Source organism: Puma concolor, chromosome D1, assembly GCF_028749965.1.
Source record: "Puma concolor isolate L17-30 chromosome D1, mPumCon1.1.hap2, whole genome shotgun sequence".
NCBI lineage: Eukaryota > Metazoa > Chordata > Mammalia > Carnivora > Felidae > Puma > Puma concolor.
In genome coordinates, this window is record NC_141676.1 from 91,005,158 (window position 1) to 91,025,565 (window position 20,408).

Sequence of the window (20,408 nt, forward strand, 5' to 3'; positions counted from 1 at the left end):
ACATTAAAGCAGGTGTGACGATTATTTGGGGAGAGGGAATGAATGATCGGAGAACCCACGCTGCTTAGGTTCCCTGCTCTGCACTTTGCCTACAGGCTCAGCCCTGACTCCTGGTCTGCCTCTCCTCAATCCGGTGCCCTCCCCACCTGTGCCCACATTCTCACCTCAACACTGGGCTGGATACTGACGCTGCATTTTTAGACTGATGAGAACGAGAGGACAAGTTTGCTTAAACCGGCAGTCACTTTGAATGGGAAACCAGTGGCCATCTGTTTAAAATGGGAAAGAGTGCTCTGTAAGATCAAATCCACTTTATTGGATGAATTTTTAGCTGTGTAATGGTGTTCTCTTTAATAAGAAGATTGACAAATCTTACACAGGGGGAAAGAGATTTGACACAGCAGTTTAAGGAGATGTTGTTAGCAAAAAACAAGCCGAGCAGAATTAAGTGGCTTCTTCCAGAAAGCAATAATTCCCCGTCTAGTCTCTTTTCACAGCTCATTAATTCTCTAGGCATCAGAAAAAGGTGTCTCCCAATTATCCTGCCACAGGAGAACGATGCTGGTGGATGGAAGAGGACGGTCTACAGCACAGCACAGAAAAGTGGTGATCTGAAGAGGTGGGATGCTCCTGTTGCCGTGGCCACAGCTCAGGAGTCGCCCTGGAGGGGGGTGAGGCGCACCATGATGGCCTCTCTGTGTTTGGGAGGGCTTGGCTCAGAGGCCCCTGCCTATCATTATCTGCCGCCTTGAGCAAACTAATTAACCTTGTCAGCACCTCACTTGTCTCATTGGTAACAAGGGGTTACTAAGAGCTTCTCTGCAGTGTTTGCAAATGAAGTGCGATCATCCGGGTGAAGTGCCTCATCCACTGGGCGCGTAGTAGGTGCTCAGTAAATGGTGTATGTGCAGAGATGCGTTCAGGGCATATTCTTAGAAGACAACAGGCAGATGGTTTTTGTGTGTGTGTTGTTTTGTTTTTGCTTTTGGCAATTTCAGTACAAAAATTTCAAGTTTCTGTGGCTCTCAACTCACACGAGACACATGGTTGAGGCAGGCTGGAAAGCAGGGCGCGGGATAAATAAGGTGAAACTAGGTGCCCAGTTGTTATAGGTGGTGAGCAAGGAGGGCTCTTGTCAGGCAAGACAAGGGCTTCTCCTCCTCCAGCCAGGTCAACTGCTCAGGCCAGGATCTCAAGACAGCGGAAGGGAATGACAGGAAGTGGGCTTTGACTGCACAAGGGTGGCATCTGCAGGGAACGGTCACGGGCAACACCCATTCTACCTGGCCGGAGAACAGGGTCAATGGGAATGCTGTCCACACCTATCAGGTGTCAGATTCATGGGGAGAGGAGAATTAGTGGGAACGTAGCATCCTCTGAGTTCTCAGGGGCTCCTCCCTTATAAGGGGTGATTTCAGAAAGGAAGGTCATGGAAGCTAAGGCAAGAAGTTAGCTCCCAATGCCTCAGGGTCTGACCTGTGGGATACCGCTCTGGGATTTGGGAGGTGCTGAGGCCTATGGGAATGACCAGTGGGCGTGCCTGACAAACCGGCTTAACTCAGCTATGTGGCCCTTCAGAAGTGATGGGCGGGCTTGGAGCTGTGTAGCTAAGGGCTGTGATCCACACATGGCTGGTGTGCAGGTGCAACGTTTATAAAGTGATCCACCGAAGGTCCGGCCCCCACCAGACTCGACATTTAGTAAGTGCACGCTTACACGAGAACTTCCAGAAAATGATTTGAAGAATGTTTCTTAGGTGTACCGAGTGGTCACGAAGAAGGATTTCCTTGAGATATGAAGGGCAGTCAGTCTTCCTGCAATTGAATCTTCATGAGAGAAGGCAGCGAATATGCACACTGGGATTGGTATCTGACTAATCGGGGAGCTTTGGAAGAGGACCGCATTGATCTCATTGGCTTCTGCAGCCTCGACGGCTTCTGTAGTTGGCTGAGACATGATACGGCCCCGGGTTCATGGAGGCCACGGCAGAGTTAGCCAGCTAGAGACTGGCTCACTCGGCCCGGTGGGGGAGGTTTTAGAATTGGAGATGGAGGCAGGTGTGAAGCGGGCCCCTCCAGTCCAGCTGAAGCGTTAGCTTCACCTGCGGTGCCCCCCTTCTTAGCTGCCTCACCGAGGGCTCTAACACGCAGGCACTGATGGGTATTGACTAAGGCCAGTTTTAGGTCTGGCGAGGGGGGTTGAGGAAATAGCCCCGCTGTGCAAGCCCTGGACCTGACAGGCCTGGGGTGAGGCCTGGAGCCCACCCGAGAGTCAAGACATCCCATCTTAGTAACGGACTGCATGCCTTAGATTCCTGATAGCATGCAGTTCCCCGCTGGGGTGCTTCCCCTTTCCGTGGGGGCAGGATTCTAGTGCATTCCCCCATTCCCTCCAATACCTGCCTCACCACAGAAAAATGCTTGGAACCGGGATTCGGCGCCATGCCCCTGGCAGGGAGACCCCCCCCCCCGCCCCCAACGCCTTGCCAGCCCTGTCCCTGTGCCTGCTCTCAAGATGGAGTCCACATACCCAAGCACAAGAATCCCCTTCCTCTGAGTATTGCGGCCCCACAAGAGGCAGTTCCCCATCCAGGCTGCCTGCCTCCTCTTCGCACACCAGCCCAGCCTGAGGGGATGTGGGCCTGAGAGCCCAGAAGTCGTTCCCTTTGCTCCGCCTTAACTTTCTGCCTCACCATGGCGCTCCTCTCTCTTCCAGGGAAGGTGCCTCAGAGCGGGCAGGAACGTGCTTCCATTCTCAAAGGGCAGCTGAGGGCTGTGAAAATCATAATTCTGCAGCCAGGGAGCATTTGAAATCTCTCTCCAGGTCCAGGGCAGCCTCTCAGGAGCCTGTCTGCCTCGACACGTGTCAGCTGTGCTTCATGGACCTGACCATCTGCCCCGTCTGCCCGCCCTCTTCCTGTGCCGCTAAACTGGAAAAGAAAACCTCCGGAAGTTGTCCTTTTGAAGGCCCTTCTCTGCTGTTTTCTCTCTTCAGGTTCCCCGGCTCCCTGATTCTCCCACTGATTGCCCTCGCCCCACGTTTCCTTCCCTTCCCGTCTGCCCCCGGGCCTCATTCCTGCTCTCTGGGCCCAGCCTACGGGGAGGAGGCCCAGGGGCTTCTCAGCTGGGCTGGAAGGTGAGGCCTCCCGGTTCCCCCTCTTTGTGCTTCACAACTGCCTCCCCTCAGGTAAGGGCGCTGAGCCCGAGGTCAGAGTGTCTTGGCAGTGATTGGCGCTGATTCTCATTTTAAAATTTTAATTGCTTGCCTCTCTGGTTTTCCTCCCCCCTCCTGGTTTCAGTCCTGACTGGCTCATCTTGCGCTGGAAACTCCACTCTCTCCCTGGATCTCACCACAGGCTGAGACCGTGAAAGAAAACTACAGCGAAGGTGATAGGTACTTTGTGATTCTTGGGCCAAAAGTGCGAGAAAAGAACCAGCCACTGGGTTCTGCCTTGGGCGGGAGCTGTGGGGCACAGTACGATGGGGAATGGCCAGGAAGTGGCCCGTGACAGCTGTACATGAGCTCGTGGGTGCGCTGGGTGGCCCAGGCCAGCTTCTGAGAGTTACTTCCAGGAGACCAGGTGTCTGGGAGGCTACATGTGACACGCAGAACACAGCAGAGGAAACACAGAGGAGGACAGACCATCAAGGACCTTGTCCTCTGTAGCTCTCAGAAGGTGGACACTGCTCTGGGAGTTGGGAGGAATCGCCTGCGTGATGTGGATTGACCTTAACCCATGAGGTCTGTGAGCCTAGCCCACGACCAGGGGTGTGAGCTTCCAGGGGGGCAGAATCTCCCCGCCCAGAATCCACAACAAGCCTCAGGGTGGTAGGGATGAGGGGCGAGGGGTGCTGGCCCTTGGAGGGGAGCTGCCCCTTGGAGGGGAGCTGCTGGGTGGTCTGTGAGATCCAAAGAGGGGGGTGATCCCGGCCAGCCGGCAGAGAGAAGTGTGTGTGAAGACAGAGGGCCCTCTGTAACTATCACTGTGGGGAAACCCATCCTGCCGCCAGGGCTGGCAGAGGCCGGGAGGGAAGAGGCAGCATTGCCACAGGGGCCCAGGCCACAGGCCCCCTACTCAGGAAGGGCTGAGCTGGGAGATGCCGGGACTGGACATACTGTTCCTCCCCATGGAGCCTTGATGACCCCGGGGCCCCCCAAACAGCGCAGTCACATCATTCCTCCTCCTCCCCCGGCTCTGTGGCAGGTGCTGTGCCCCTAGAGGCCAGCGAGGGGAGGTCGTGGGGACAGTACCGTCCTCACACCGAACCCGTGTTCTCCCGGGACCCACCCAGGCCCTCGGGCCCGTCCTCTCCCTCCTGCTCGGCCTCTGTATCGAGCTCCGTTTCAGCACAGCCCCCCGGCAGGGGTGGGCTAGGGAGATACTGGAGGAGCCGGCCTTCCCGCCTCATTTCTGCCAGCTCCTTGGCACAGCAGCTGGGCGTGTTGGTCTCGTAGGTGTCATGGAAGGTGTTGTAGTCCACCTCGTAGAAGCCCTTTTCCAAGGTGAGGACTGGTGTGAATCGGTGGCCCCAGAGCACCTCTGTATCCATGTAGGAGCTCCGTGCCTGGCAAGTCATACCTGGGGGGGACAGAGGGCACAGGTGTGAGGACTAGCCACATCCATCATCCATCGTCCAGCCAGCATTTGTGCACCTCTACTTGTGCTGAGCATGTTGGAGATGTAAAGCCGAAGAAGGCACAGCCCTCGCCTTAGGAGAGCTCCCCGGGGGGGGGGGGGGGGTAGAGGCAGAAAAGTAGAAACCAACATGCAAGATTCTGCAGTAGGTTCCTAGAGACTGGGGCAGAAAATGCTGGAACAGACAGAGCCAGTGACATGCATTAAGGTCTAGAAGACTGAGCTACAAAAGAGGCAGGAAAAACGTCTGAACAAAGATAAATACAGAGTGAGTGAATGTTGAGAGACTGACAGGCATGTAGGACACACAGGGATTGTTTGGGGGTAGACACATATGGGCAGAAGCCTCTCTCTCTCTCTCTCTCTCTCTCTCTCTCTCTCTCACTCACGCACACACACACACACACACCTTGGCTCCTCGACTGGCATGCTCCAATGCCTCCATTCCCTGTCTGCTCAGCCCTTGCATGCTTATGTTATTTTTAGGTGTCGCTTTTTCTCCAGGGAGGAGAGCAGCTTTGTTTATGGATAAGGAAGCCTCTGTGTTTGGGGTCACAGGAAAGCAGCTTTCTGATATTTAATGTTCCGGTGGCTTGCGCTCTTAACTGAAGGAGAAGCCCTCTCCAGCTCACGGGGTCTCATGCACACCTAACCCAAGCGAAAGGCCGCTTCCCACCCATTTGTACTCCAGTGCTGGGTACCCCCAGTGCACCCCACACACCGTGGGCTTGCAGCCCGCTCTCTGCTCCCGGGGTGCTGCCTGGGCCGGGCCTTTCCATTCTGTCGTCCCCTGTCACGGCCCAGAAGAGGGGCAGAAGCCTGAGCTGGGCACTGACCAGCCTAGACCCGGGCCAGATGTCCGCAGGCTCGGGGGCCTTGGAGAAGACAGCGGTACAGGACGTCCACGGGGGCCTTTGGGCCGCATCTCCTGGGGCCCTCCCCTTGGGATGTGGCGGGGGGCCACCCTGCAGCTAGAGAGCCCACCTGTGTCCCTCATCTGCAAGGAAAAGACGCCCTTCTAGGTGCCAGACACGGTGCTGTACATAGGACACTCGTGTAATCGCTTCATCCCCCCCGGCCACCCTGTGAGACGGATGGCACTCGTTTTGCTGACAAGTTAACAACTTGCCCCCACTCACGCAGGCTGGTTGTGGCAGAGCTGTGCCAGTCAAAAACCCGCCTGAATCCACGGCCCGTGCCTGGCTCCGAGAGTGTGGCGACTAAGACGTTAAAGTCACGGAGAGGGGAACAGGTGTGGGTGGGAGCTGTCCTCCCCTGGTCTCCCGGGGACTCCCTGTGCTCATGGGAGGGGAGGAGGTCAACCAGGTCGGGCAGGTCACCTGCAGGCCACTGACTCTGAAGGACACCCGAGGGGTGGAGAGCCAGTTCGGCTGGGTCGACACCTGATCCCTCCATGGCAGGTGGGAGCAAAGGCGTGAGGGCAGTGTAGGGCATAACTGTCCAATGTGTCCCCACCTCTCTGACCTGGCCCCTCCTTTGTGGTCCCAGAGTGGAGCTCCTCCTCCAGAAGCTCAGCCCCTGTTCGGATCCCCAACCCAGCACCGAGGGCGGTGTGGCCTGCAAGCCCCCCTCCCCCTGCTCTGCTGCAGGCTTCCTGCGTCCTGACTGTCCTTGGCCCCAGGGGCTCCCTCGGCTGCCACCATATGCCGTCTGGCCAGGCTCCAGCCCCCAGCAGATGGCCGAGCAGCACCCCCGCGCCCGTCCCTGGAGCCTGTTTGCACCCCCAGCCAGCTTCCCCAGGCTCCGTCCAAGTGGGAAGGTTTGTGAATGCCCCGTCTGAGTTTCCCACCCAGCCACCAGCCTCCGAAAGGTGAGGAAGGCTTGTTTGGCCATCTTTGTGACAGGCCGCTGAAATTCTGGGAGGCGGTGTGGTGCGGCAGACAAAACTCTGGATCTGTAAGTGGAATACCTGACTATGAACACCTTCTGTCTGCACGAAGCTGTGCGATGCAGCATCAATGTCTGCTAGACGGGACTGGAGTGACCCTGGGGTGCTGTGGCGACTATTAGAAAACTACTTATCATTCCGAGCCTGAGTGCGTTTTCTCCGAGTGCTCCGTCTACTGGGTGAAAAGAAGAGAAAAGAAGGCAAGGAGAGGAAAAGAAAGAAGAAGCAGGGTGCAGGGTTCTGCCGGAGGGCTCCTTACCCCAGGAGGTGTGGCAGGGGTGGTGGGAGTGGGGGCTCGTGCTCCCTGGAGCCCCCGCAAAGAGGCCTTGGCCTTTGAGGAAGGGCTACCAGCTGCCTGTGAGGGTTCACAGCTGAGCAGGGAGGTGCCAGACTGGCCACGAAGAGGGCGTTTGCGTGGGGTGTAGATACCCTGTTTTCGGCTCGCCCTGTGTTCACTCAGCTGGCCTTCCGCAGGGAAGCTTATGGACAGGCTTCTCCAGAGGGGGGCCAGCCAGAAGAGCTGCTCCCATGGCCCTGGGGCATGGGCCTCTCTCCCAAAACAGGATCCTGTGACTTTGGGAATCCTTGTGTTTGGGAAATGCCACACCAGAGCCTCTTCTCGCAGAGTGACCCGCAGCACGGGGAGACACCGTCAAGTCCTGCTGTAAAGAAGCCAGGGCACCCTGTTTGACTGTATTTCTCCAAGTTCTCTGGTCACAGAACTCTGTTTGGGTAGACATGTGCTCCAGGATGGGGTGGGGCAGCGTGGCCTGCTGAAAGCAAGGGCCAGCTTTGAGGCCCCCTGCCTTCACAGGCATCCTGGCTCTTTGACTGGCTCTTGGACAAAAAGTAGACCAATAGCCTGCCTGTCTGTGCCTCTGTTTCTTTATCTGTAACTTAAGGACCATCATCTCACCGGAGGTGGGAGGGCATTAAAGGCAATATGATACGTTGAAAGTTTAGAACTGCGTGGGGCAATCGGAGGGTTCAGTGAACATTAGCTGTTGTTATTCCCTCTTGAATACACCCCTCAGGTCACACCGTTAGAGACTGGGCTGGCTGAGTGTGCCATCCCAGGATTCTTAGGCACCAACCTCCACCTTCTAGTCCTGGTGACCTAAGCTCCCGGGCACGTTGGAAGGTTCTGTGGCCGAGGAAGATAAAGTGTCTTACCTGTTGCTTCCACCATCCCTTCTAGAATGACCACGACTTCAAACTCCTCCTGATCCAGCTGGGCCCGAGACATCTCCCAGAAAGGGCTCTTCTCATTTATCTCGTGGGAGATGATGAGCGGAGACACCAGGAAGAGACGGTCATCCCCAGTGTCGAAGCCCACGTTAATGTCCGTCTGGTTCAGGGGGATGAACTCCCCTTCTTTGGTCTGCCGGGACTTGATGAGTTTGGCGCGGATGGAGGCCTCCACAATGTGGGAGTTGCGAAGGTCACCCACCCGGAACATGAGGCAGAGCTTCTCGTCCCGCATGGAGATGACCGCGTTGTTGGAAAACATGAGGGTCTCTGCTCTCTTCTTTGGCTGACTGATCTTGACAAACATGCACCCCACCATGAATGCATTGACGATGGAGCCAAGGATGGCCTGGACCAAGAGGAGTATGATCCCCTCTGGACACTTCTCTGTGATCACCCGAAAGCCATACCCGATGGTGGTTTCAGTCTCAATGGAGAACAGGAAGGCAGACACAAAGCCACTGAGGTTTTCAACACAAGGAATCCAATCTTGGTCACCAACGTGGTCCAGATCACCTCGGATGTAGGCAATCAGCCACCAAATGAAACCAAAGAACAGCCAAGTGATGGTGTAGACCATCGTGAAGACAAGCAGGTTGAAGCGCCATTTGAGGTCCACCAGGGTGGTGAAGAGGTCGCTCAGGTACCTATAGGTTTCTTGGACGTTGCCATGGTGGACGTTGCACTTGCCACTCTTTTCCATGTAGCGCTGGCGGGGCTTCTTGCCTTCTGCCAGCAGACGGGTGCGGTCTGTGGCAATGGGGATGTAATCCCGGGCCTGTTTGGGAATCTTCTTAGGGTCCCTGGGAGTGACTCCAATCTCCATATCCTGGTTCATAGCATTCCTAGAATCGCCAGCCATAGCTGGGATGCGTGGAGTTAAAAAAGACATCATCAGTGAAGTGGACTGTTCTGATTCACAGAAACACAGGCCTTCAAGGTCACCCTTGCTTCTGGGTTCTCAAAGGCCCCTCATCTGGTATACAGTAGACCCTACTGTGGCGTTCTCAAGGGCAGGGACCATGTTTTCTTATATTACCTGCTTGTATCCCTGGAGCCCACTACAGGTTCTAGCATATAGTAGCAGCTCAATAGTTGCTTGCTGAAGGAAGGATGGAAGGAAGGAAGGAAGGAAGGGAGTAAGCGAGGGAAGTGGGAGGGAGGGAGGAAGGAATAGTTGTTTGTTGGATGAGAAAGTATGCAGGTGCAAACCGCACATCGTGTTGAAGGGATTTAAAGATATGTGGGAGCAATTTAAAAAATAAAATCACAACAATTTATTAAGTGCCTGCTACAGTCCATGCATTACACATGGACCATCACTTGTTATCACGACAACTGGTTGGAGTTGGAGCGTGGGGTCTCACCGTTTGCTTAAGCGTCTATTTATTTCTAATAGTACCCCCCCCATTAGAATGTAAGCTCCGCATGGGCACAGTTGTGTCTGTTTTGTTCCCTCATATATTCCAAATACCCAGAGGCTAGCCCAGAACATACTGTATCCTCAAAAAGTACTTATTGGATAAATGAATAAATAAATAAGAAAATAGAGTCCCAAAGCAGGAAGTGATTAAGTGCTACCTGGGCCACCAAACATGTATGTACGGGAGCTGATAATCTGGATTCTTGATCACTGGGCCCAAAGTCTGTGTTTTTTTCTTTTTATCTCCCTGTCTCCTCTCTTTTTGTCTCAGATCTCAGCAGCAGACAGAAAGGAAAAGGCAGTGGGTGTCGGATTCACCATGTGGTCACTCCTCCCGTCTGAGTGGGGAGTGCTGCCTGAGCACTTAGTAATATGACAAATTGAAGTGTAGACCCACCATTAAAAATCTTGACACAGTAATTCTGTGGCCTCCAAAAAACTGAAATGGACAGGACATTAATGCCCCTAAGGTTTTCAGAAGGGCTGCAAACTTTTATGTGGAATCAAAAAAGAATGCATGAAAACCAAACTCACAGATACAGAGAACAGATACAGGGGCAGCGAAATGGGTGAGGTGGTCAAAAGGTACAAACTTCTGCTTGGAAAATAAGTCCTGGGGATGTAATGTACAGCATGGCGGTTACAGTTAACAGAAAGATGCTAAGGGGGCGAGTCTTCAAAGTCTTTGTCACAAGAAAAACAATTGTAACTACATGTGGTGATGGATGTTAAGTAATTGTGGTGATCGTTTTGCAACGTATGCATCTATCAAACCATTGTGTTATACACCTGAAACGAATACAATGTTACATGCCAATTATCTCAGTAAAATATCTCAATATTTTACTCAAATATCTCAAAAAATAACTCTCAGAAAGGGCTGTGAAATGTTTTTGGAGGATATGCCATACTTTAAAGAAACATCTAGATACCTGTAATAGTCTGCTATTTTTCGGATATTCTGCCCCCTTGCATTTAAAATACTTTAAGGGGCATCTGGGTGGCACAGTTAAGCGTCTGACTCTTGGTTTTGGCTCAGGTCATGATCTCATGGTTTGTGAGTTTGGGCCCCACATCAGGCTCTGTTGCTGACGACATGAAGCTTTCTTGGGATTCTCTTTCCCCCTCTCCCTGCTCCTCCCCAGCTCCCTCTTTCTCTCTCTCTCTGCCTCTCTCTCTCTCAAAATAAAAAAATAAACTTAAAAAAAAAACAACTACTTTAAGACTCTGCTGAAACTAGGAACGACCATGAGAATCTCTACAGTTAATAATCACAGCTTAAATTTCTGAGCATTCATGAACCAGGCCATGTGCTAAGAAATTTACATCCATTAGCTCATTTCTCACAACAAAGCTATTAGACAGGAACTGTTATTATCCCCCCAATTTTCAGGCAAGGACAATGAAACTCAGTTAAGTGGCTGTGTTAGGATTTGAATCTTGGTTTATTTAGCTCCAGCCTGGGGTCTCACAGGACCCACCATACAATGGCTTCTAGACATTGATGTTCTATGGCTCCTGCTTCAACTAATGAGCTGCCTATTCTGGAAAGTTCTATGAGCTTCTGATCCTGGGGGAATTCACCTCAGGAGATGCTGTTACTCAGCCCTTCACCTTTACAAGTAAACTTGTCTTGATTTCACAGGTGCTCCCCCCCATTCCGAGGAAGCAGGGTCCCTGGTAGCAAATCCCAGATGCGTGTTCTATAAACCATGGAGGAAGAGTTCACCCATCACAACAAAGTCAGATGATCCTGGCAGACCTTTTTCTCTGCTGCCTTGGCGGTTGCAGCAATTTCAAGGTAACCTTTAAAATGTCACATTGAAGGGTCATCAGGAAGGCTGTTTGTCTCAGACATCCGTTGGCCATTTCCCATTCTGCAGAGGGCCACCTGCTCCCTGCTCCCTCACATGGCAGTTACAAAGATAAATGAAACCAGGAGCGAAATGCTTGGTGCTGCTTTGCAGAATCCCAAGCGTGATGTCACTCTGCCCCTTGGTAGGAGACTGTTTACTGACGACTCACTCAGAGATACCCAGAAACAATGAGAATTGCTGCTAATTCCAATGCCTTGTGTGCTCCTGGGGACTCCAGCTGTTGGAACCCAGAGAGGGGTCTAATAGGAGGGCTGTCCATGGACTCCCCAAGCCACTGACTCTGGGCAAGGGCAGGTGCAGTGCTGGCAAGAATGAGTCACTGGCTAGGGCACCTGGGGAAGCACCTTCTCCTGCCCCAGCTCTTCCGGAGAAACAGCTTTTCTGCTGATTTTCTGCACTGTTTCCTTCTTTACTTTTAAACATACTTTTGTATGTTCTTGTAGGAGAAAGCCTTGCTCTGTACTAGAAACAGAGAAAGATTTTCTAGGACCCCTCAGTCAAGATCTGAGAATTCGTTGTGCTCAGCAGACAGGGAAAGGGTTTACTTGATATTGGCATCCGTTCTCCAAGTGTACTAAAATCATCTGCCGGAATCATTTCTTGCTCAGCCCAGGTTGAGATCTGGGTTCTAGCTCAGCTTCCAAGAAACTTGTTCTGTGACCCAAGGAAAAACAGTGTTAACTTTCTTTGCCTCAGTTTACTCTGCTATGAACCCCAGATAATATTTTCCACCATTCTAGCTCTGGGGGCCATTATGGGGATCTAGGGAAAGACTATATGAAAACAAACAGAAGTGTGAATATAAATATAGATCCATAAACTCTCCTTGAATTGAAATTTAATTCAATGTCCCATTAACCCCCACTTGAAGGATGAAGAAAGAGACACAGAGCATCTAAGTCAAGGACCGAAGGGCCCCGGTGGGCCATCTGCTGGGCAAGGCACCACGCTCACAGGTATGGAACCTCTCCTACCCGGATTTCTTCCTAAGAGTAAGTGAAATGCCCATTCTAGAAATCTTGGCCTCCAATGCTATGGGCCCATAACATGAAAAGAATTTTTAGGGATGATGGAGATGAGCTTTTTGAATCAGATTTTCAAGATCTATTCTATTAACTCATGCACCCATTCAGCAAGCGTTAGTGGAGGAACCAGTCCGGCTTTTGTGCTAAGAGCTGGAGAGTAAGTAGTGAATGAGGTGATACAGACCCAGCCTCCATGCCCTTTAGAGTCTAGCACTGCCCCCTTTGAACCCAGGGGTCTGGGCCGGGGAGAGGCTTTGGACTGGAGGAGGCAAGCCAGTAAGAGAGCTGCTCTCTGCAGGACCAGGAAAGGCACTGACTTGAGCAAATCCCATTAAACCCCATCAGGCCTGGTGCCGCTACTCATCTGTAATCCTTTCCTGTGTCTGTGAGTAGGAAGCTGTGCCCAGACATGATTAAAACTCTTGGGAAAGACAGAGCCTGAAGTCCAGCAAAGTGGTGAAAACTCTTTGATATAAAAGCACAAACGGAGAAAGAATGAAAGGAGGCACAATCAAAGGAAGTTGTACTTAAAAAAAAATTTTTTTTAACATTTATTTTTGAGAGAGAAACAGAGACAGAGTGCGAGTGGGGGAGGGGCAGAGAGAGAGGGAGACACAGAATCCGAAGCAGGCGCCAGGCTCCGAGCTGTCAACACAGAGCCCAATGCAGTACTCGAACTCACAAACTGTGAGTTTAGATGATGCCTGAGTGAATCTGACATTCTTTTAAAGGGGCCTCTGTATTAAGAATTCCCACCCCTCCCCCACCCCTCCCCCACTGGACACACACGGTAAACAAAGTCCTGTGTCATGGGGATGCTTTTTCTACAAAGTCAGGAGCCATGGACACAGTACCTCGATACAAGCTGCACTTGGAAGTCGGCAGGGTTTCCGGAAGGGAGCACTAGGCTGGGAGTCTTGTTTCAGACTGGTTCCCTACTGTGAAAAGGAGAAGAGCAGATATCCTTCACGATTTCTTCCTTTCTCTCTTACATATGCTGAGTCAGTGTCTTCCCGGAGATTTGAGATATGGGATGAGGCTGGAGGAGGGGTCATGAAGAACATACTCCTATTTCAGGCTAAATATTTGTATACTGTTCTACATGAATCTCTGTGGCTATTACTGAAATATGAAAATGCTCCAAATGGTTGATGAATAGGCTGTCCCAATGCTCTTGAGGACCTTCAAGATTAGCAGGGAGTAGGGGCCCTGGGTGGCTCAGTCGGTTAAGTGTCGACTTCAGCTCAGGTCATAATCTCAAGGTTCGTGGGTTCAAGCCCCACGTCGGGCTCTGTGCTGACCGCTCAGAGCCTGGGGCCTGCTTCAGATTCTGTGTCTACATCTCTCTTTGCCCCTGCCCCACTTGTGCTCTGTCTCTCTTTCTCTCAAAAATAAATTAACATCCAAAAAAAGAGAGAAAGATTAGCAGGGAGCATTAAAGGTGTTACCAATGGAGTATGTGCTGGGTATAGAGAAGGCACATGCAGGCGGGCAGAATTCTAAGATGCTCCCATTATTCCTGCCCCCCCCCCATAGAAACTCCCTGTAATTCCCCCAGATCTGGGGAAGGGATACTCTCGCCCGTGACACGCCACAGCTGACTTTAAGAAAGGGAGACCACCTGGGGTGAGCCAGACCTAATCAGGTAAGCCTGTAAAGGGACTGGGGCTTTTTCTGAAGCAGAAGCTTAGAGGCATGAGCGGAATTAGATGAGAGGGAGAGGCTCTTGGCTAGCTGTGAACATGGAGGGGGCCCAGTGGCAAGGAAAGTAGTGACCTCTGGGAGCTGACAGCAGCCCCTCGTGACAGCCAGCAAAGAAACAGGAACCTCGGTCCTAATAACCACCAAGAACTAAGTTCTGCCACAACCAGAGGAGCTTGAGTTCCAAAGGAGTGCGTAGCTTGCTGACACGTGGATTTCAGTCTTCTTAGACTCAGAGCGAAGAACACAGTCATGTCATGCTTGGACCTCTTACTTAACCCTAAGCCTAAAACTGGCTGTTGTTTTAAGCCATTTAGTCTACAGTCGTTTGTTGTGCAGAAAAAAATAAGACAAAACAAAACAAAACAAAAATAAACAAAACCAAAAAAACCCACTAACACAGACTAGAAGGCGGAACCAGGTAATAAGTAGTTAGGAAAGCTGACCCTGGCATCAGATTACCCAGCTTCTGATCTGACCTGGAGCTGAGGGACTTTGGGGGAAGTTACTGCTCTGAGCCTCAGTTACTTTTTCTGCAAAATGGGGATGATGAGGGGACCAACCAGGGAGGGCTGCCGTGAAGACTGAATAAAGGTTGAGACCAGTACTTATTTTCCATCCAGGGTAGAGTTGGGGGGGTGGGGCAGGAGGGCTTCAAACAATTCAGGAGAAGAAAGAGCCAACAGCCCCTAGTGTCTACTGGGTGTCAGCATCACGCTTCCAGCAGCTTCTTTCACTCCACAGGGAGGCACGGTCTTTATTTTCCAAAGAGGGACACTGGGGGGGAGCGTGAATAACTTGCCCAGTCACACAGCAACTGTGGAGAAGCTCTCTAGAACCCACAGTAGTCGTGCTGGATGAGTCATTGCTGCTTGGAAAGGAGCTCTCACCTCGCTCCCGTCTCTCTGGGGTCCCCAAGCGGCTGGGCCTGAAGAACTTTCTAAGAACTCTCTCGCCCATGGCCCTTGCACGTAGAGGCAGAGGCTGTTCTGGGGCTCAGATATGGGTGGCTCACTCTTCTGCTCCTCTCTTCCTGGGTCCCGGTGAGCTGCCCTCCTGGGGCAAGAGCGGGACGAAGAGGGGGAGGGAAGGTGACCAGGACAGGGGAGCCCCAAGCACGAGCATGGTGGGGATCTGGGAATCCCTAGAGGGGGGGCCTGGAGCATGGGGTCGGGGTCCCCTGGCGTGTCCAGCATGACCCCGGCCACTCTCCCGTTGCTGGTCTCTTGGAATGAGACGCAGGGGGCTTTCCATGACCCTTCTTTTCTCAGCAGGCTGCCAGAGGACAAAAGGTTGGAAACTGCAGTTCTGGCCTCTGCCTTTATAGCTCCCTCGGGGCCACCCCGGGCTGCCCTTCCTGACCGACGCACAAGCAGCTGGAGAAGCTCGGGGGGCAGGGGAGAGCAAGACCGGCCCCGGCCCCTGGATGGGTGGGGCTGGCCCAAGAAATCCATGTCTGAGCCCTGCTTCCCCAAGGAGGGGGTCAGCGGCCCCAAACCCCCAGAGCCTGTGTCCAAACCACACTGATGGGCTGGCTGCTGCCAGGGGGCCAGTCCCGCTCTCCCAGCTTTCAAAATAACCATCCTTAAAAAAAAAAAAAAGAAAAAAAGAAAAACTTCAGCGCATTCTGTGGTTTAATGGCAAAAGAGCACAGTAGTAATACATCTTTAAAAACCCATCAGGTATTTTATTTTAAAGCGCAATCATTTTGCAGCTATTTGTTCTTGTTCACTTAGATGGAAACCTATTCTTTAATTTAGTGTGTTGTGGTTTTATTTTTTGAACCTAAGTTCAAAAACGATCTGGGTGATAGCACGTGTGAGACTAGGCGTACAAGCCCATCGAAAACTGTAATGCGCAGATTCAGTCATTCATCCAATCCGTGAGACCTCCACTGACCCCCCTGCAGGCTTTAACTGTGCTGGGCCCTGGGGGTAGGAGGAGGTAGGTGATCACTTTACCACCTTTCTTGTGCTTTCTAGTCCCAGAGATCTTGTTAACATGCAGATTCTGATTCGGCTGGTCTGGGGTTCCCAGAGTCTGCATTTTATCAAGGAGCTTCCAGTCATGTTAATGCTGCTGATCCTCTCTTTTTTTAAAAAAAACTTTTTTTAATGTTTATTTTATTTTTGAGAGGGAGAGAGAGAGACAGACAGAGTGTCAGCAGGGGAAGGACAAAGAGAGAGGGGAAACAGAATCCGATGCAGGCTCCAGGTTCTGAGCTGTCAGCACAGAGCCCGGCATGGGGCTGGAACTCATGAACCGTGAGATCATGACCTGACCTGAAGTTGGACGCTTAACTGACTGAGCCACCCAGGCGCCCCTCTCTCTCTCTCTTTTTTTAATGTTTATTTATTTTGAGAGAGAGAGAGAGAGAGAGGGCACGTGAGTGAGGGTCAGAGAGAGTGAGAGAGAGTGAGAATTCCAAGCAAAGCTCCATGCTGTCAGCGCAGAGCCCGACTCAGGGCTTGATCTCAGGAACCCTGAGATCCTAACCTAAGCGGGTATCCAGAGTCCCTTGTTCTTGGGTGGTCGCCTCCCCAGCTGAGCCACCCATGCGCCCCCTGCTGGTCCTCTTGGAGTTGCAAGACTTCCCTGCAGGTGCACATTGTAATCAGCCCGGAGCTGGACACCAGGCTGATGCCTACGTCCCGCCCCCAGAGAACCTGACCCCAGGGGATTCTAACAGCAACCAAGATCGAGGACCACTAGTGTCTTTTCTGCCCTCTAGGAGTCACGGCCTGCTGGGGAACACACGGCAAACAGTCAGGGTAGCAGAGAGTGATGGCCAGACCAAGAGACAGGTCTTAATTTGGCTTGGCCAGGGTGAGTGAGGAAGGGCCAGGAACGACTTGGTGAGGAAGGTACCCGGCAAGTGAGGTGGAGTGAGCTGCTTGCCATGAGACGCTGGTGGGCTAAGCACCTGTCATGAGCCATCTCTGTGCCAGGTGATGTTTACACACTGTCTCATTTAATATTCATAGATCTATTAAGCCTGCCTTAATTTACAGATGATTTAGTAACTTGCTGAACGTCACTGAGCTCTTAAGCGGCTGGACCGCGTGTGTCTGATTCTAAAACCTCTAAAAGCGGCTGCCGCTGCCTCTGAGGTTACTCGGCCTCGGCCTCGGCCCTCGGGGTTTGACCAGGGTCTCAGTGGCTCTGAGCCCCAGGGGGGACCCGACCCTGAAATATCTGGCCCAGGAGACTGCCAGACGGACACGCGCCTGGTCTGTGCCATGCAACCACTTCAGGATCTGCTGCTGGGCAGCCCCACGTCCCCAGGCTGCCCGGAGCCGCCTTCCTTTTCCCCCCGAGGGGACTGTACCTTCCATCCACCCTCCTACTTGCCCTCAGAGGCCCCCTGCTCAGGCTTACAGCTGCTCCTTGACTTTTTCTAACAACGGCAACACTTGCCCCCACAGGTCCCTAACTGTTCCAAAGAGACGGGGGGAGGGAGGGGTCCGTGTGTCCCAGCTGACACCTGTTCAGGTATAATCACCGAGCGCCCCTTCCACTCCCAGAAATGTCAGGGTTTGCACAACATGGCCCCATACAGGGAAGACACAACTTCCCGGCAGTCACCGATTCCTCTAAGAGTAAGTCTCCTGCCTCTAAGGTGTGGCTATTTCTGCCAGGAGTGGGGGTGAATACCTTGCCATTCCTGAATTTCTTTTTTTTTTTTTTTAACGTTTATTTATTTTTGAGACAGAGAGAGACAGAGCATGAACGGGGGAGGGTCAGAGAGAGGGAGACACAGAATCTGAAACAGGCTCCAGGCTCCGAGCTGTCAGCACAGAGCCTGACGCGGGGCTCGAACTCACAGACCGCGAGATCATGACCTGAGCCGAAGTCGGCCGCCCAACCGACTGAACCACCCAGGCGCCCCACCATTCTTGAATTTCTTAGCTGAGTGGGGAGTGCAGCCTGCGGTAACCAGAACCCATGAGGCTGGTGCCAGACTCTGTGGTCCACGGAGCTCAGTGAGCGGAGGTGCTCGGCTGAATTCTTTCCGAGCTCACTGGCCACGTACAGATAATATACTTTCTGCCATTTTGCATTTGAATAGAAGCTCTCTTTAGGCCTTCACTTTCATGTTTTTGATAGAGACAAGGATTTTAAAAGATTTAATTCTCTTTATCCTGGGAAAAGCAATGATATGAATACATAAGTGCAACCAAAACTTGCTCTGGGTTTCGGGAGCACAATACGGAGCGGTGGGGAGTGAGGTGAGGACACACACACAATCCTAACGGGAACAACTGTTATTCAGCCGCTGCTGGTTGTTACCATGCCAGACTGTGGAGCTGGTGCCGTAAGACCTTCCACTTTCTTTTTCAGAAAAGCAAGAGATGAAGACTTTTTTTTTTTTTTTTTAGATGAAGACTTTTAAACGGGGACTTTTTTTTTTCAACGTTGACAACGAATTCAACCATTTTTGAAACAGCAAGCTAACCAAAGAAAATAGATCCGTGAGTCAGATTCAGTCTGTCAGCTGCCAATTTATACTCCTGGGCTCCTGAGTCGGAGAGAGGCTTTTTCCTCACATGGGCGCGTTGGATTGTACTTTGAGTTATGCTGAGCATGGTGTTAAGAGTTGTGGTGGCACCAGAAAATTCTCCCTAACAGGTCTTCTGTGAACATGGCCTGTCAGCCCTCAGTACACGGGAAGCCAGAAGGCCCATCTGGGACTCACATCACAGCAAGGAGAGGGGTAAATGGGTTGTCCTTCCCTGCCCACTGGTCCGGTTCCTATGGTCCTAACAAGCCCTGTCTCCTCACCGACAGACTTGTCCTCCCCAGTCTCCTCCATTGTGCAGGCGACTGTCGCGACCCCTCCGCCTTCCTACAGTGAATCTTCTGTCTAGCTGCCTTTCCCTCTCCGATTGCACCCTTTGCAAGTACGCCGTCACGAGCAGAATCTTGGACAAGCATCGCAGCCCGCCATCTCAGTCACGGTGGACGTGGTTCTCAGCGGGGAGAAAATTCTATAATGTCTATAAATGCCTCAGAGAAGGTGGAGGGAGCTCCCTCTCCAGAGGGGGGCTGTAAGGACAGGAGCATGGGGCAGGTCAACTCCCGAGCTCGTTTCTGGCTCCCAGGTAATGGATGCTGATCACCAGCGATGACAGCACCCTAGAACAATGGAACTGCGAGGCTCTGACGCGGGTAGGATTTGACCGCCTGTGCTGGTCTTAGGCCCAGGCTGCTCCTCGCTCTCGTGGGCCCGCAAGGGCTTGGGGAACGCCTACTGTTGGTTCTGCTCCGAGCAGAGTGCCCAGTAAAGGGGGTTCTGCCAAGATCTGCCATTGCCAAAGTGAACTTGGGCACCCCTCTCTCTGGAGTGCAGAGGTCTCCCATGGCTTTGTGGGTGGGTGGGGGCTGCATGTGGAAGGAGCAGAGTGAAGGGCTTTCATTGAAACACGGAGCCAGGGACAATGTGGTGGGAGGAACCGCCTGTGTCAGGACACTTCATCACTGCGGATGTTCTGGCACACCATGTTCCTGATAGCGCGGCTGCCAAGGCCACTGCGAGGGAGCCACTGTGGAAGGCAGGTGAGGAGGCCTCAGACGACGAGGGCCCCGCCCCCCCCACCTCCCGACGGCATCGGCCTGGCTCAGGCTGCCCCTTCCTGGAGAGCGGTCACAGACTCACACATCTCCCCCTGCCCAGGCATCCCAGGCCTCCATCCTGGGGCAGCCTCTCTCCCTTCCAAGGAAGGGGAGCCCTTGAATCTGGCCCCTCGGCACGAGTGTGATTATTATCTAGAGCCAAGTCAAGGTCTGAGGCTGCTCCTAGAATAACTCAGCTGTGCCTCGTTTCCACTCAGAGCATCTATTCCGTCTGCGCCCCACCTTCCCTCTGCCCTTTCCACTCGTTCTGCTATCGTTTAAAACATGTGCTGGATTTATTTCCTGTAGCTGGTGACGCTGACTTCTTGTTTTTCTTCGCAGAACAGCCGTCGAAGTGAAATGTGCATGCGTATGCTACTCCGAATAGGTGCCTTGTGTAAATCAGCTCACTTAACCATCCCAACAACATTTTAGAGCGAAGGACTGTGTCTGTTAGACAAACAAGGAGACTGAGAGTCAGAGAAGGTAAAGAAGTTGCCGACGGTCACGTGGCTCCTAAACAGCAGAACCCGGTTTTGAACTGACTGTGGCCGAATTGCAGAGCTGGTGCTCAACTGCTCTCCCACGTGAAGCCCATCCAAGTCCAGAGCGCTAAACAGAGTGCGATCTTGGTTCTGAATTATAATCCTGACTTTCCTGGCCGCGTATCTGGCTCTGAATTACACATTACTGCATAGCTCCCTATCTGGGGTCTCTTTCCTATGTAAGAAATGGAAATATCCAAGGGAATCATAATGGTAATGAAATAGCTGCCATTGTTTCAGGGAAATTCTACACTACCAGATAATAGTATAATATACTTTGTTCCCTAACCTGAATTGTTACAGGCTAAGAGCAGGCACGAAGTTATGAAATAATACCAGTATTATCGGTATATGTCATCAGGACGGAACAATAATAGTAATTGGCATCTCTGTTGGGGGTCTCTCAGAACTCTTGGATTGGCTCATGAGAA

General features: G+C 52.3%; 1 protein-coding gene across 2 annotated transcripts in view; it reads right to left on the reverse strand.

Annotated features, from left to right (window-relative positions):
- Positions 1-296: 296 nt before the first annotated feature.
- Positions 297-20,408, reverse strand: part of KCNJ5 (potassium inwardly rectifying channel subfamily J member 5) — a 29,144-nt gene continuing 9,032 nt past the window's right edge. The window contains exons 2-4 of one of the 2 annotated variants that reach the window (XM_086678681.1): positions 12,973-13,056; positions 7,719-8,657; positions 297-4,579 (exon numbers count right to left, since the gene is read on the reverse strand). In XM_086678681.1, the coding sequence (XP_086534807.1) occupies positions 4,257-4,579; positions 7,719-8,655 (1,260 nt within the window). In that variant the 5' untranslated portion in view covers positions 8,656-8,657; positions 12,973-13,056 and the 3' untranslated portion in view covers positions 297-4,256. The remainder of the gene's footprint in view (positions 4,580-7,718; positions 8,658-12,972; positions 13,057-20,408) is intronic. The other variant, XM_086678680.1, reaches the window with a different exon arrangement.